Raw genomic sequence first — 17,047 nt, 5'->3', positions numbered from 1 at the left:
ACGTCGCGATCCTGGCTTGAGTGGCCCAGGGTGGGAGACCTGGAAGTTTTAGCCTAGCTGTTCTCAAGGCGGATTAATTAGCCCAAGAAACATTATATTCATGTGAGTAACCTTTTGCAGAAACAGTGTTATACTGTATCTGAAAAAGTATCACTCTTAAGCTTGGCTGCTGCTACTTTCTACAAAGGCTTTTAGGTAGCTATTTGTTGGATACAGGGAAGGGGAAATGGAGAACTTCAGTTTTTATTCAAGTTCGGATGTATCACATTAGGTATCCAGAATGCAAGTTTCCTCGGGTCTCCTTGTCTCGATGATATCAGACAGTAAAAATATATGTAAAAGTAATTTTTATTTCGAGGTATGTCAAACGTGCCAAGGATAAAAGTACAGATCTTCCAACTCACAAGTCTAGGAATCACACGTGGATTTTGAAAGCGATTCTAAATCAAAGCACAATATATGCCGTGCCGCCTCCACAGCCCGTCCGTGTTCGTGTCTTTGATTTGGTTTTCTACTTTGTGTAGTTTTGAAGCCAGGCAGGTATGGCAGTACTGGAAAGGGAACATTCCCAAGGTGCTACTTGAAGTGTTGATGCTTTGCTCTTTTCTCCCAAGTCAGTTCCAACCCAAGTCTCCCCACACATAGGGTCCCCATCCAGTGCAACGATCTGTAATGTGCACGCCAGCAGCCTCCGTTTTTACCTAACGATCTGTAAGGATCACATGGCACATCTTTCTATAATTAATTTGATCATGATGAAGGTTGGAAAATTTTCGTGTGCAGTTACATTGGACCTGTCTAAATTTTCTCTTGTTTCAATTTTATATCATATGTTATTTTCAGTTACTGTTTGTGGCTAGTATGCCCCGTCCTGATGGAGCAGGAATGGCTGTTCTTATTATTATGATATTAACATTTGGTGATGGGATATAGTGCCTTTAGGCACTTTCAAGAAGAAAAATACCTTTTGTTTGTTATCGGCGGTAGTCAATCTCATATTCCAGAATGAGGTTCACTAACTTTTCTAATGCTCATGGCTGCCTTTTACAGCTCCAGGCATTTAATTGGAGTAGAACAAAATTATTAACATTTATGGCAAGCTTATTATATGCTAGATACTAAGCATTTATATGCCTGGTACATGTAAACTGCCCCATTTGGAGTCAAGCTCAACAACTTCCCCACTGTGTGACCTTGAGCAAGTTACCTAACTTCTCTGTGCCTTTCTCTTCCTCACCTTTAAGTGGGGATGATAATAATTCTGCCCACCTCATAGCGCCCTATGAAGATTGTGAAAATTAAATGAGTCAATATATGTAAACATATAGGAAATGCTAAATAAAGACTATCATGATTAATATGTTCTTTAATTCTCATTTTACACCTCAGGAAACTGAGGTGGAGAGACGTTAACTTGTCCAAGGTCACAAAGCTAGTAAGTGACAGACTCAGGACTCATACACAGGCCTGGGCCTGTGTTCTTGGTAATTTCACTCATTGTAATTGGACGAGTTTATTAATTGACTTCTAATAAAATAAGTGTATTCAACTGATCAATGTTTAAAAACTGTTCATCAACCTGGCAATTAAAGCAAACTATATATTTTTTTAAAAAGACACAAAAGAATTTATTCTGTAAAGGAAAAATGATAGTTTTACTTAGATTACTACCTAAGGAAGCCCTTCTATCTTATATGTCATCCATTTAAAACCTAATTTACAAAATGCCTTACTAAGAAATTGTCTGTCTTGGCCAGTGTGCTCTCTGGCCCCGAAATCAAGGTGACCCTCATGGGGACAATCTCTTCTAGTGGATGATAAACTTATGCAGTTATCTAAACATTTTTGGAATTCATTTGTATTTGTAGCTGGCAGTATTCCTTGAGTTGAGTTGCACAAGTTTATATTCCATGTATTGTATTGCACCTTGTACCTAAGTCTATGTTGAGGTTTTAAAAGATTCGTCTTAGTTCGAGAAGTCCTGAATTTTGTAAACAAGTATCATGTGCAAATAAAATGTTCTCTAGTCAAATAAATTTGGGAAATGTTAACATAAAGTTTCTTTACTGCATAACTTGCCAGAACAGTTACTACACTAATGTGCTTTATGACTCTCCAAGATTCCCAAACTTATTTGACCAAGGAAAATGTTGGGAGCAAGTTTTCTAAGAATCACATTTTTCCACTCATAAAACCTGTGATTTTATAGGCTTTGATCTGAATCCCTCTCCCTCAGCCTTTGCATTTCTCTGCTGAGGACTTTGTTCATGCACATATGGTGACTTCTCTGTCCCTTGATCACTGCAGTTGTCTTTCTCTGGGCCTGCATGCCCTCTGAATGCTAGCACACACAATTCCAGGATACTGTGCTGAGAGGTGGTTCCCAGGCTCATCCCGCTGATGCCCAGCATGTTGACCTTTGGGTCACAGCAGCACATCACACTGCCTTTCTTCTGAGAATATTTTGTAGTGACTTATAGGCCTCTTTGTAGTGACTCAGTAACTCAGACCATCATCTCCAAACTCTTTGCCCTCTATTCCACTGGCATTATTTCCTTTTAATGTCAATATAACCAATGCAATTTTGTTTTCCATTCAAAACAAATTTAAATGTCAACATGTTGGTTGTTGCTAGGACTTATCTATGAAATTGAGGTGGTCCTGAAACCCTTAACACATGGTTTCCACTTTTTTAAAACAGTTATTGGCCACACTTAAGTCTTTTGTGCTTGAAATCCGAATTTAATATATTTTATTTTGACATTAGTATTTACCAGGTTTTTATTTGTATTTCTCTTTTCCAAAGCTCTGGGAAGGAAGAGAGGCAAAACAACTGTATCTGCAAATGGGAAAAAAGGGGGGCTTTGGAAAAAAATTATATATAGCCAGAGGCTTATGCCTAGAGAATCAATCTCTACCCACGTATACATAGCCAATCATGACAACCACTGTGGCGTTCCTTTGTTTCCCTTCCCTACCCACCATACATATACACCTGTTCACTGAAACATTGCTTGACCAGTACCTGAGACTTGGGGTGCCCAGAACTGTATCATTCCTGCTATTGAGCAGAATACAATACTGTGCTTTAGGGAAGACAGGACTTGTGAAATAAGCAAAGCAAATGTGTAAGGTGATTTTGTTTAAATATAAATGCTACAGTAGTCAAAAGAGGCAAGAATTTTCTAAAGTTTTCATAGAGGAGGCAGGCACCTGGACTCTGCTATAATAGCACTAAGATAGGCAGAGAGGCCCAGGGAGGCATTTTAGGCAAGTGGAAAACAAGAGCAAGGGTATGGAGCTAGAAATGAGCCTGGTATTTGGGGAAAGTTGGTCTCAACTGCAGTGGTAGTTGTAGTGCCTGCTGGAATTGGTGACATATAGGATGTAGCAACTGAATAAGAGGAAGAAATCCAAGATAATTCGTAAGTTTTGAGTCTGCAGGATCAGGAATGGTGGTGTTGCCATTGAGAGAAATCAGGATTTGGTTAAGGAGAAAGTTTAGACGAGTTTGAAATGAGAGAGCACATATGTATGAAAACTAAGACAGGCGCTTACACCAGGCTCAGAGTCAGATGCACTCAGGGTATAATGGGTGAAGCATCTGGTTGCTCTCGACAGTCTCACTTTGAGGACTCTTAACAACCACCCTCCCACGCTGCATTTCTTTTCCCACCTAATGAGAATAGGAGGTCTTTGTTTTGCGGGGCAGCTCCCCAATGCCGTATCTATACTCTGGCCAAAGGTAGAAATACAGTACAACTGCGCTATAATGCTCTGAGTAAGGTCTAGAAGATTGACTCATGCAAAATGCACATCAAGTTATTGTGAGGTCCTGAAATGATATCTGGGGCTTGGGCAGAGGATCGTTATAGAGTTTGCCCTACCACTCAAATGCTTTGGGAGGTATGCTTCCTTTACACCTCTCAAATGTGCTTCTGGTCTTCTGGCTTAGGAAGTCAAAATTTAAACCTAGTCCGCTATGGAAAAATGGGCTCCTGTAACATCCTGCAGAATTATTAAAATAAAACAAGGACCTAGATGGATAACTTTCATTTGCACTCACTCAGCTCCAAATCAGCATGATCCCCAAAGTCTCTTGCAGCTCAGAAATTCCATGAAGCTAGCTTACTTTTCCTAACAAGAAAATCCCCTTCTAGAAATGCCCATCCGCTATTTGTAAACTTTCTTAGTAAACTGATAAATAGATCATTTGCCCTTAAAACAAACTTTTAATTTCAACTCTGAAAGACATGCATATATGTCCTTCAGAATCTTACCTTTTAAAATGGAAACTGCTTGGAAGTGGCTTTTACCTGGGGAATATGACATGCATGTGTCTGTTATACTGCCTTCCTGCCAAAATAAGTGTGTCTTTAGGCACGCTCTTTGCATATTCTATTGCTAACTACATTTTGCCAGACACTGCTTGTGAATGCAGTATGTGTGAGACCACTGCCCAGCTTCCTGTAGTGCTCGTCCTACATTTCCACAGAACTCCTCACCTAGCCAAATTCTTGAGCGCTTTGCAGTCAGCAGCACTACCTGAGGCTCTGCCTGAGTGTCACTTTAGTTGTCTTGCAGAAAGCTTCAGATGTCCTTGGTTCTATTTAGGTTGTGCAAATAGACATATGAGGTTTGGTTCTGGTTAGTGGTTGCTAGTACCAGATCACCTTGCTTACTGGTGAGTTCATTCAAACCCAAAAAGTCACACCTGTGTCCTGTGCGCGGGTGCTGCAGGCTTAGGTGGAGAAAAGCAGGGCTAGAATTGGAACCCAAAGCCCAGAATGGCAGGAGAGGATGTGGGGGCTCCACCCGATCACCTCTGGGTTCACCAAGAGGGTATCTACCGCGACGAATACCAGCGCACGTGGGTGGCCGTCGTGGAAGAGGTAACTGTTTACATTTTGCTTATTTCTTTGATTTTGCTTTCAAGTAACTTGGTTTCTATTCCAGTCTCAATATTCTGAAGTCTTTGGTTTTATTTTTGATCATTCCTTTCCATTAGGAGACGAGTTTCCTAAGGGCACGAGTCCAGCAAATTCAGGTTCCCTTAGGTGACGCAGCTAGGCCAAGTCACCTTCTTACCTCCCAGCTACCTCTCATGTGGCAACTCTACCCGGAGGAGCGCTACATGGATAACAACTCTCGCTTGTGGCAGATACAGCATCATTTAATGGTACACATGTTGCTTAATTATTTTCCATTGTACTGGGACTCTCGTAACAGAGTACTCCATAAACTTTTCTTTTTCTGACAGGTCAGGGGAGTACAGGAGCTGTTGCTTAAGCTTTTGCCTGATGACTAACCTGGTATGTATTTCTATTTCTCCTCTGTCCTCCCCCTCTTTGTTTTGGCTCTATTCAGTTGTGGTGATTTTAATGATTTTTTTTTCCAGGTGCTGGGATTCTACGAAGATATGCTCCTTTGTTCTGTTCAGTATTTGGCAATCACTTCATCCACTACTGCAGTGCACCCACCCTTGGGCCTGGGGGGAGGGAGTGGGTTGAAAAACTGCTCAAGAAACAGAAGTTTAGCAAGGGTCATGAAGAATACTGCAAGTGAAACTGCAGAGAGAGGTTACGTAGGCAGAAAGCAAGTCAACAAAAGCACTTAGTCAGGATCCGTAACTTGAAATTGACTCCTTTGGAAATTGCCATAGAACCCTTAATGGACATCATCGGCTGGACCTGGGATCTGATGAATCCCACAAAAGTCAGCACCTTCTACAGAACAGATGCCCTGATCACCAAGGACTTGGTACTGATTTAGAGAGAAGAGAGCAGCTCCTAGCAGCATCAACATCTATTTGTCGCTTATTTGCCCTGCAGCAATTCACCTGCCTTTCCTTCTCCCATCCTGTAAATATCCTAGGTTTTGCTCCAGTGTTTCCCATCCCAGTACTGACCTAATTTGGATCTGCTGAGTATTTAGAGGGCTCTGAAAAGAGATATGCATTGATGAAATTAGCTACAAAGGCTTGTGGGCCTTTTTTCTATCTGAAATCGTGTCTTCAAATTACTGGAAGTTGCTGATCAAAATTGTGGGCTTTTGAATTCATTCTCTGATTACAGATATTTTAAATAAGCTGGTTTCTATAAGAACTTCAAGAAAAACCATTTTAGCTGCTTAACTGGCACCTTTCTCAGGAAGTAATAACACCAAATATTGCTGATTCCTAGGAAAACATTTACTACTTGTAAAGAATTTCCTGAGTTAAAGTAGTTATAACAGTTTATATACATTAAAAGTAAGGTTTTACTTTAAAAAAAAAAGTCTTGGGAATAATAGCTACCATGTATTGAGTCCTTTCCAGGCACTATTGTATGTACTTTATATACTTTATCACATTTAATCCTCCTGTCAATGCTTTGAGGTAGGTATGATTCCCATTTTATATATGAGTAATAAAAAAAGCTCAAGGAGTTTAATCATTTATCAAGGGTTTCTTCTGCGAATGATAGAGCCAGGCTGCGCCGTCGGCTCCTCTAGCCTAACGTTGGTTTACAGTATTCAAAAAGAGTTGATTGAATTCAAGGTTTTTTTTCCATGTAAAGCTATTTATATCTTCCAAGCCTAATGAAATGGATATTATAAAAATACAGTTGATTCATCCTATGTTTGGGAAGAGTATTTTTAGTGTAATTATTTTCCAGCAATTGTAAGGGCATATACTGCTTGTCTCAGAAGAAAATTCCACGTAGAGGGGCTTTAAAGTCTTTATGGAAAAAAGAAAAATAAAAATCATTTTTCTTGTTTTAGTTTTCTGGATATGCCGCAGAAGGATCCGTGCCAGAAGCAAGCCTGTGAGATACAGAAGTGTTTACAAGGTAGTATACTGTAAAATGCTTTAAAAATATTTTTCCACTGTGAACTAACTATAAGAGACCAATTATTCTTTTATCTGTATTAACTCTTTTTTAAGAATGTAACGTATATGTAATTATCCTGAAGATTCTCTTCATTGTATCATCAAAGACGCAGAAAATAAAAAGTAATGTGATCAAAACTAGGGGTTTTCACTCCAGGTGATTAGCATCACCTGGAGATCTTTAAACACTTACCTAGAACAATTCAGACTTCCTAGGGCTAGGGCTAGGAAAAAAAGGGTTTTTTGTTGTTGTTTGTTTTTACTAAAAGGCTAGTTTTAAATTGGTTGGTTATACTTCACTGCAGCTGACAATTCACTTTTTAAAAGCAATCTGGAAGAGGTGCGGTTGAAATAACAATTGGAATTCAGGCTGCCAAAGTCATCAACTAACTCTTAAAGGCAGAAGTGAATCTCGACTAAAGCGTACTTGAGGTGATTTGTCCATTTGTCCAGCTGCTAAGTTTGACCAAATGTTAGAGGATTTTAGTTTTCTAATCAGTGAATGACTGTTGCCAGAAGAGCAAATAGAAAAAGCTATAAGGCTATCTGAATTTGAAAAAATTTTAATAAGTTTTCCTCACTAGTAAAGTAATAGATGGAGATGGACGGTCATGAAAATATAGAAAGGTATGAAGGAAAAATGTTCAGAGTTCCCCCAAAGATTCACCACCAAAGAAATCCTTTGTTTGTGTATCTCCTTGGACTTTTAGCTTTCATTCTTGACTTTTCATTTTTTGATGTTAGCAATATTTTATAAAATCTTTTAGATTAAAATCTGGATGTATAATAATGCCATTTTAGTCAAACTTCTTCCTTCCAACTTTAAGGAAAAGGAAAAAGTTTTTTGCATTTAATTCCTTCTCCCAAATAAATCCTTACCTTGTTTGAAATAACCCATAGCTAAGGGAAAAAATAAGTTAAAAAGAGCTGGTGACACCCCCTTGGCACAGTGTGGGAGGATTAAGAACTGGAAAGACTAAAAGATGACAAGCACCGTTATAAGGACTTTATACGTATTAAGCCTTTCATCCATGAGGTAGATGCTACTATGACCCCCATTTCATAAAGGGGAAAACAGACACACAAGTTATGTAATTTGACTACGGTCACATAGCTAGTAAGAGGTATGGTGGGAATTTGAACACCCCCCGCCAACCCCGCCCTTGGTCTAGCTCCAAATCTGGACTGTTACCCACCTTGCTATACTGCCTTTCTAATCAGAATTGTCTTTCCTATCCTGAGCTAACTACCATGTACCCCATTTTAGTACTGGGGGACTCATTAACTGCAGCTGACCTAGAGTCTTTAGGTCAGGTCCTCCTTAACTTAGTGTTTATGTATAGTAGGGATCTGCAAATGTTTTATGAAAAAGGCCAAACAAGTAATATTTTAGGCTTTGGAGGCCAAAGGCCTTTGTTGTATATATTGTGTATGTGTTGTGTGTTTACAACCCTTTAAAAATCTAAAATCCATTTTTAGCTCCCAGCTGTAAAAACTGGCTGAATTTGACCCTAAGGCTGCAGTTTGCCAATTCCTGATGCACAGCCTTAGTAGGGGAGGTCCAACAATCAGCTTAAACTGTAAGCAAAATAATGTGTGGTGTATGTGCATTTTCCTAATTCATCAAATTAGTGACCAGTAATAAAAATGATGTTAAAAACCAATGTCCTAGAGAAAGGTGCATACATGCTATTAACCTTAAAGGAAATTATATATTAAAATAGCTTTCAACCACTTTGTAAATCATACTTTCCCTAACGAACCTGTCGACAGGTCTCTAAATTAGAAAGAATTCAGTGGACTTTGGTATATCTTCTTTCTTCCAGTTCCATAGGTACTGAAAGTGAAAAGGGGTGGGAAGCACTGATCTAAACCTCCCTGTACCTTAGTCCTGTGAGATCATGACTAGAGTCTGCCTGTATGTTTTGCAGCCAACAGCTACATGGAATCAAAGTGTCAGGCTGTCATCCAAGAACTGCGTAAGTGTTGTGCTCAGTATCCCAAGGGAAGATCTGTCGTCTGTTCAGGATTTGAAAAAGAAGAGGAAGAAAACCTAACACTGAAGTCTGCATCAAAGTAAAGTTCTGCTGAAGTGCTGCTCCATGTTTCCACCAAATGAATTTTTTTTATCCTCCTGACTTTCTTCAGGCCAGGTAGCAGCAAATAGCAAATGAAAAAGTCAGCTAGAAAAGTTAATGAATACGCCATCTATGCAGAACAGGCAGAAATATAAACACATTAAAAGACAAATATGTAGAATGTAATATACTGAGCTGCTAAAATAAACCTGTTTAAGAGAAAAATTTGGGTTTTGTACTAAATGTATTTTAAGACTATTAGATATAGGGTATTAATGAATTCTCTTGAAGTTCAAGCCACTAGTGCCATTCATCAAATTTAAGTCATATGAGGTATGTTAGGTGAAAGAACTCACTTCCAGCATCACAATTTTGACGCCCTTTTTTTTTTTTTTTTTTTTTTTTGAGATGGAGACTCACTCTGTCATCCAGGCTACAGTGCAATGGTGCGATCTCGGCCCACCGCAACCTCTGCCTGCCGGGTTCAAGCAATTCTGCCTCAGCCTCCCAAGTAGCTGGGATTATAGGCATGCACCACCACGCCTGGCTAATTTTTGTGTTCTTAGTAGACGGGGTTTCACCGTGTTGGTCAGGCTGGTCTTGAACTCCTGACCTCGTGATCTGCCCGCCTCGGCCTCCCAAAGTGCTGGGATTACAGGCGTGAGCCAATTTTGATACCTTTTATAGATTACATGCTAAACTAATTCAAAGTTTCCTTTAAACTAACTCATTACCTTTTGTACTTGCAAAAATGCAGAGCAAAAAGTGTCTTTCCAGATGCCAGTAAGAGCATTTCTTTCTGCTTTTGCATCCCCACCGCAGCGACTAACCAGGTAGGAAAGGCATAGAAATGATTCTTGTAATGCTTAACGATCCTTAATTTATCATGAAGGAACTGAAGAAAAAATTTTCATTGGAAGTCAGGTAGGCAGCAAGGTAATTCAAACTTAGTTGGTTTATCTACTCTTTATATCCTGATAATAAAAACCTGTTACAGAGGATCCAGACAACATTAATACAAAGCTGCTGAATGAAGCCTGTTGACAGTTGTCAGTCACTTTATGAAGTAGGAGGAGGCAGCATGCAACAGGCCATTTGCTTTCCTCAAATGGATGCTTGAACCACCAAAGCCTGTCCTCTAAAAAAGAAAAAGATGACTAAAAGCAGGAACAATTTCTGCTAGGTCCCTGATGTTAAAATACCATGATTATTTGAGACCAACTGTTTTCTTTAAAGCAGCATTACTCAAAGTGTTTCTAGGAATTGCTGTAACCGGAAGAAAAAAAAAAGGCTTCTCTGGTCAGGTAAGTTTGGGGAATGCTAGGTTGCATACAAGTACACAGGTTAATTTCCTGTCAGACTTCAGAGCTTTCAAAAAACCTAAGTGAACCTGTTTTGCAGACAGCATCTCTGTGTGTGAATGCTCTCCAGAGAGACTTAAAGAAATGCTGCCTTAGAGACGTTTGGTCCACAAACCAGAGTGACAGAGCTAAATCCCCATGAAATTTAAATGAAGTCTTGTGTTAATAATAAAACATTATACAACTTTAATGTTACACCATCTACAAATCTAAATTACATTTAAAATTATCAGTTGACAGTTGTACTAGGATTTACATTAGGAATCACTACATGATCAAATAGATTGTTTTTCTGTGTTTTATTGCCAAGTTATTTTTACTGAGTTAACTACTCCAGTTTCAGACTCTTTTAAATGTTTTTATGCTAAAGTATATGTATTAGTCCATTGTTGCATTGCTATAAAAAGTGCCTGAGACTCGGTAATTTATAAATAAAAGAGGTTGAGTTGGCTCACAGTTCCATGGGCTGTACAGGAAGCATGGCACTGGTATCTGATGGGCTTCTGGGGACGCCTCAGGAAACTTACAGCCATGGCAGAAGGCAAAAGGGGAGTGAGCACTCCACATGGCCAAAGCAGGAGCAAGAGAGAGTGAGGGGTGAAGTGCCACACACTTTTAAATTACCAGATCTCATGAGAACTCACTATCATGAGTAAAGTACCAAGAGGGGATGGTGCTAAACCATCCATGAGAAACCCGCCCCCACAATCCAATCACCTCTCACCAGGATCCACCTCCATTAGGGAATACAGTTCAACATGACATTCGGTGGCTCCAAACTGTATCAGTATACTACTTTCTTTCAGTTTTGAAAGGTCCAAATCAGTTCCTTCTTTTAAAGGATTGTGTCAGTTTAAGTCAACAAATCTATTTGAAGACATTAATTTAACTCTTCTTATTCTTAGGTATTATTATGACATACAAAAAAATAAAATAGCCATCATAGAAGGCTTAACATTTACTGAGTGCTTCTTATTGTTAGGGACCAAGGTTAACACTGAATCTCAGTCTTAAGGAAAGAACTCTAGGAAGGTGAAAACTATGATCTCCCATTTTAGAAACCAAAAAAAAAAAAAAAACTCTGTTAAGTTGGCTATTAGTGATGCTAAGTTTAATCACTTGGTTAGTGACTGACAGACCTTTTAGCTAGAAAGGTAGTTTTCCCTTCGTAATGGGTAAGTCATTTGTGGGGTGATATCTTGTCACTCCTTTCCTTGCATTCACTCCACACGATTCCTAAGACATTTAATGAACTATAATATTACACTTGTGTTCAGTATTCAGAAGGCATCTGAAGTTGTATGGCACTTAATATAAAGGCTTTAAAGCCCTCTTAAGGAGTTAACAGCAAAACTCTTAATTTTTTCAGCACCAGCTTCCAACTGTGTACTTCAGTGGTTCTCAGTCTCTGCTGCTCATTAGAAAAAGCTAAGACACTTTAAAACCTCAGGATGCCTGAACAGCACTCCAGACCAGTGAAATCAGAATCTCTAGGATGAGAGCCAGGCATGAGTAGTTTTTAAAATTTCACAGGTGATTCCCAAGTGCAAGCAAGGATGAAAACCACTGCTCTCAGGAATGTCATTTCTTACCATTTTAAAATTTAAAAAGGTAGACAGTTTTGACAAGTCAGTAAACTGACTTTAAAGCTTTATAAAAATGTGAAAAAGTGCGACACTTTTCTTTTAAAAAAAAAAGTATTAAGATTCATGATCCCTTAAAAAGAATGCAAGCATCGGAAATATAAGCTATACCATATGACTTCTAGAAAAATCAGGCTCAGAACTAAAATAGGTTTTCTGCCCAATTACTCAGATGTTAGTGTGACCTCTTAGAGAATTGGGCAGAAAATGTATTTTAGTTCTGGGCCTGATTTCCGAGAAATCATACTGGATTTCATGACAAAGAAATGAAGCTGATAATTTGGTAGAGGGAGCAGAGGGCAGCAGTCACATTTTTCTCTGGGGTCCAAAACTGGCTGTGAGCTTCCCTCTGAGAAGAAATTGAGATCATCATGAAACATTGATGATACTCAGAAATTTCAAATCCATCAGTATACCATCTTTTCAAGCAGAGATTCCCAAACTGTACAAAAGTAGAGGTTCCAAATAAGAGCCCAACCATTAGTTATGCCCATCTTTCTGACAACCGTGAAACAAAAGAATGATGGAGAGACTATTCTTGCCACAATAGTTAACTACACAGTAACTTTGCTTTCCAAAACCAGAAGCACCCACCCCAAGAGCATGTTGGCTAGAATTATGCAAGAGATCATTCCTTGTAGAATCTAGTCCGCCAACTTGAATCGTCTTCTGCCAGCATCCATGAGACAGTAACTGCCCAGATCCAGTAGCAAGGACTGTCACCCCAGTGGTAGGGGAGTCAAGAACCCCACTGTCCTGTTAATGAATGTCTGGAGGCTGAGTGGCGGGAGATTGCAGCAAACAAGCGGCCATTTGGGAGGAGAGTCATGCTAACATATTATCACAATGGCAATAACACTCATGACAATGGGCTGCTCAGGCAAGGGTCCCCACCACCACATCTCTCCCCGCACCCAGCTCCCGTGTCAGCAATGAGGATACACATTCTTGGGGGAGACTGAAACATTGGACTCCATCTGTTGAGCCCGAGCAGGCAGCGGCCAGAAAGTGCCCCTGGATCCATCTCTGCTCTCCGACTCTGGGGAGAACCTTGGGAAGAAGAGACTCAAAAGTCTCAAAAGTTCTACCTCTCCTGTAGCATGCTCCAAGTCCCCATCCCACCAGGTCCCATTGCGGGAGAGACGCTGGGTCAAAGGGTGGCTCAAAGTGGTGAGGACGCAGGGCGGACCCATAGTAGCCAGGAAGGGGACAGAAGGGGTCCCTGAGCCGGGACACTGTCCAGCACGCTGCAGGGCCAGGGAAGGGAAGCCTTCACTACGTAGATGCCATCCTATTGGTTGACAACTTGGAAGCCTTGAGTGCGGTGTTACCACGTCGCCGCCACAAGGGGGCGATGAAACCCCGAACACATTCCAAGTCAAGTTTCTGCGGACCATATACAGCGACAACGCTCTTCCCAAGGAAAAACTTCCGCCCCACCACCACTAATTAGGAAGTCCAGAGCGTCATTGGACTCTGCTACTGGAGAAAATACGTGCCTAGCTAAGCAGGCCTCTCCAGTCAAATGAAAGTAGTGCACTGAAAGGTGGAGCTGCCTGGTCCTTGAATCATCTCGGTTTTGCATGGAGGAGTGGCAGCTGTTCTTTTGGGGGAAACCTTAACTCCCACTTCACCACCTGAAACAAAACTGCTGGCACAATAGGGCCTTGATTCACAGGTACCCCCAAATGCCTGAGCCTACTTCACTGATGGTTCAGCTAAACTGAAAACAAGGTGTGCAGCTGTGCGTGTTCAACCGCCATGCCAGCTCTGCACAATCCCAAGTGGTCACAGTGGCCTCACACAGTGGGCAGAACTCACAGCCGTTCTCATACTAGCAGGATGAGGCCAACCTGCAATACTGACCTCAACCATGACCCTCACAGTCGTAGAGGCAGCCAGCTGGGAAAAAACTTCAGGAGGGACCTACCTACAGATCTTAATTCAGACAATCAGAATACAGTCTGAGGCCAGACTATTTATTACAACCTACTCAAGGTAGTTTAGAACCACCTGTTAATCTTTGCTGCCCTCACCAATAATCACAGGAAAAACAGATGCACCAAAAGACAACCCCTACCCCACTGGAGAGGCATTGGGTGGCCAGTCTCCCCACATGCAACCCAAAGGGGCACATGCGAGCACTTTGGTTAGCTTTGCTGTTACCATCCCATTGCTGTGGGTAAGTCACAGAGGTAAAGTGGCTGCAGCCACTATCACCATATATGGCATAACCCAGAGACCCAGATGTCAGGAGAGGCAGAGTGTGGGGAAGCAGGAAACAGATGACTCAGTGTCACTACATATATCTATATCAATATATATAGAGATATAAATATATAGCAAGCAAAAAAAAAATAGAGGAGGATCTATAAGGTTAAGAGACTTATCCAAATCATGCAAATACGATGTGAACCTTGCATGAATTTTGATTCAAACAAACTAAATGTAAAACACTTGAGGAAATTTTGAACACTGATCAGATTTTGGATATTATGTAATTACTGTTAATGTCTGATATGATGAGGTATTTATGATTTTTAGAAATAATTCTTACCTTTTAGAGATACATACTGAAATATGATAAAATGACATTTTGATATTTGTTTCACAATAACTGGTAAAAACCAGCAGAGCTATAATTTGATGATTGTTGTGAGTGAGTGATAGATACACAGGGGGATTATTGTACTATATTCTCTACTTTTATATATTCCTGAAAGCGTCCATAATAAAAAGTGAAAAAAAATAAGTTCTTATAGCAAAATATGCAGCAAAGAGGCTCATACCATTATGGTTTTGAGATGATTCATACATATTGCAAGCAAAATGGCTTATGTTTCCTTAAATGTAAGGAGAAAAACGCAAATAGGTGGTTTCTGTAAAGTTCCACACATCCACTGGTAGTTTTGATTTTCAAATTCAATACATCATTCTCAAGACAGGTTAAAATGCAAACATTTTTAAATGTATGGCCTTAGAAACACACTCATATTTCACAAGAGATCATCTCCAAGATTAACAATTCTGAGTAAAACTAACCTTTAATAGTGAGTTTTCTTTCTATAAAGTCATTATTCAAATACTCAGCACCTATTAAGTGCTAGGCCCTGTGAGTATAATGGTGAAGACAGAAGTCTTGCCCTCTGAAAGCTGACTGATATTCTAGTAGGGACTGTAGACATGGTAACATGCCACTACAGCAAAATGTGCTAAGATTCTGTGTGTGCGTGTGTGCCTGTGTGTGTGTGTGTAAGCTTTTAAAGAATAATTCTCAGGGTTGTGGTTCATCATGAGACGGTAGATTACACTTGATGGAAATTTATTTCTCATGTCCTATCACTATCTTTCTTAATTCTGAATCCCTGGAAAGCTACTTCTTTAAAATTCCGGTTTAAATGTTGTATTTCATACTAACTAGATAAAAAAAAAATAGTAGAAGTGGCACAGAGGAGTTATGGCCACCCCTAATGTTTTGATAAGGATATTTCATTCACATTTCAAAGCTTAAAACCTTTTCTACAAAATAAAAATCCAAAATCTTCCCTTTCCCACCTAAATCACTTGTTTTACAATAAATAAACCCTTTGGAAACAGCCATGAGATACATTATCCTGTACGGTAGAAAACATTCCTGGACAATATCAGATTTTTCAATTATAGTAATTATGCTGCCAATTTTGTCGGCATAATTATAACACATTTAAATAGCTTTCTGTAATGTAAAACCAACTAAAAAAGAAAGTAGACACCAAGATACCAAAATCTTTCATGCTTAAAGGCAAATGTATTCAGTTCCTTTCCATGCAGCACATAATAAGGTTATCTATGTGCTTATTTCTTTTCCAAATCAACAGTTTGGGACAACCTTTCAGGATCCACTCATCCTCCATGGTCAGCCATCTTGTAATGTGTTCTCATAAGTGTCTTGCATGGGGGTAAAGGAACCTTCTTGTTGGCCTACAGACTGGCCAAGTAGGGGGTGTACTGGGAGGAGAGCTAAGGACTATTGTCTCTTCTGCCACTATCAAGCTCATGGTGCCACATTGACTTGTACCAGCAGATGCTTATAGAAGCCACTTGGATTTGCCATGGCAGGGAGGAAGGCACGGGAGAAGAGGAGGAGGGACTCGATGTCCTATGATGGAGTGTAGAGGCTGCTGGCTGGAAAAAACCAGGAACAATGAACATGAGGTCATCTTCCTTAGGATGCCATGCCAAGCAGAAAGCCTCCGAAAAATCCCCCAGTCACTAGAACATTCTTCTTCACAAATGACACCACCTGAAAACAGAAGATAGTACAATGGGTTGTTTTGCTAAGGATGTTAATAATATTAAGAATCATCTCTATTATACCTATGCCAGTCTTAACAATGTCAATCCCCTCATCGGTTACGTAATTTGCACTTTACCCAAGGGGCAATGGACTTACATTAATAGTCTATTTAATAATAATTAAATAGACTTACATATGAAAATGACTACTGGCTGGTGTGGGGAGAATAAGACTAGAGGGAGCCTGATGGGAAGGAGGATGCACATCAGGAGGTAGAGACAATGGCTCTTTGAATCAAGGACAAAGAAGGAGAGTTCATGGGGACAGTTATGGGGAAAGAGTAAAGCTGCACTAAATAAACTGGTTACAGAGGCAATTCTGTTTCCAGTTTTGCTCCTTCCATCCTCTTTGGCATCTACTCTCCAATAGAGGCTTCTCATTTCCTGAAGTCTCTCCCCTAAATCTCTCCAGCCATGCATTCCCCTCTGAAACCTGCTCCCAGGTAGATGCTATAAATTCTCATTCTCACACTTCACCACATCTAAGATGATTAACAGGTGACGTTCTTATTTCCTTAAGTTCCCAAAGCTTCCCACCTCCCCTCTACCCTCCTGGAATAGCTCCCGGTCATCTGAGACTCAGTGCATACATTCAGACACTCTTTATGGCTCCTTAGTCTGTGCTCTACCAATCTCCTGACCACTCCCCACCCTTCCAATTTCAGAGACAATTTTGATAAGTGGCTCAGACTTCCTCTTTCTCCTAAGTGTGATCACCACCTTAGAAAGTGTTCATATGAACAAGATATCCAACATCCT

General features: G+C 40.1%; 3 protein-coding genes across 3 annotated transcripts in view; 2 read left to right on the top strand and 1 right to left on the bottom strand.

The window, feature by feature from the left end:
* MTCP1 (mature T cell proliferation 1) overlaps positions 1-5,861 on the top strand; it is an 82,470-nt gene extending 76,609 nt beyond the window's left edge. The window contains exons 2-5 of the mRNA XM_019019301.2: positions 4,741-4,892; positions 5,009-5,179; positions 5,261-5,312; positions 5,399-5,861. Coding sequence (XP_018874846.1) covers positions 4,788-4,892; positions 5,009-5,179; positions 5,261-5,308 — 324 coding nt within the window. The 5' untranslated portion in view covers positions 4,741-4,787 and the 3' untranslated portion in view covers positions 5,309-5,312; positions 5,399-5,861. The remainder of the gene's footprint in view (positions 1-4,740; positions 4,893-5,008; positions 5,180-5,260; positions 5,313-5,398) is intronic.
* Positions 23-9,174, top strand: CMC4 (C-X9-C motif containing 4). The gene is made up of 3 exons (XM_055375939.2): positions 23-102; positions 6,763-6,830; positions 8,803-9,174. Exons 2-3 carry the CDS (start codon positions 6,773-6,775, stop codon positions 8,949-8,951), a joined length of 207 nt encoding a protein of 68 aa, XP_055231914.1. The 5' UTR covers positions 23-102; positions 6,763-6,772; the 3' UTR covers positions 8,952-9,174.
* A 6,546-nt stretch (positions 9,175-15,720) lies between these two features.
* The window catches only part of FUNDC2 (FUN14 domain containing 2), a 28,371-nt gene continuing 27,044 nt past the window's right edge, over positions 15,721-17,047 (bottom strand). The window contains exon 5 of the mRNA XM_019019297.3: positions 15,721-16,235. Coding sequence (XP_018874842.1) covers positions 16,158-16,235 — 78 coding nt within the window. The 3' untranslated portion in view covers positions 15,721-16,157. The remainder of the gene's footprint in view (positions 16,236-17,047) is intronic.

Source organism: Gorilla gorilla, chromosome X (assembly GCF_029281585.2).
Source record: "Gorilla gorilla gorilla isolate KB3781 chromosome X, NHGRI_mGorGor1-v2.1_pri, whole genome shotgun sequence".
In the NCBI taxonomy this organism is placed as follows: Eukaryota; Metazoa; Chordata; class Mammalia; order Primates; family Hominidae; genus Gorilla; species Gorilla gorilla.
Note: the sequence above shows the minus strand (reverse complement) of the source record. Positions and strands in the feature narration are given on the sequence as shown.

What these genes read in the sequence shown, in the direction of transcription:
- CMC4 (XM_055375939.2), top strand. Translation starts at nt 6,773, where the DNA reads ATGCCGCAGAAGGATCCGTGCCAGAAGCAAGCCTGTGAGATACAGAAG. An exon ending in GATACAGAAGTGTTTACAAG is followed by an intron (nt 6,831 to 8,802) that starts GTAGTATACTGT and finishes TATGTTTTGCAG; the next exon opens with CCAACAGCTACATGGAATCA.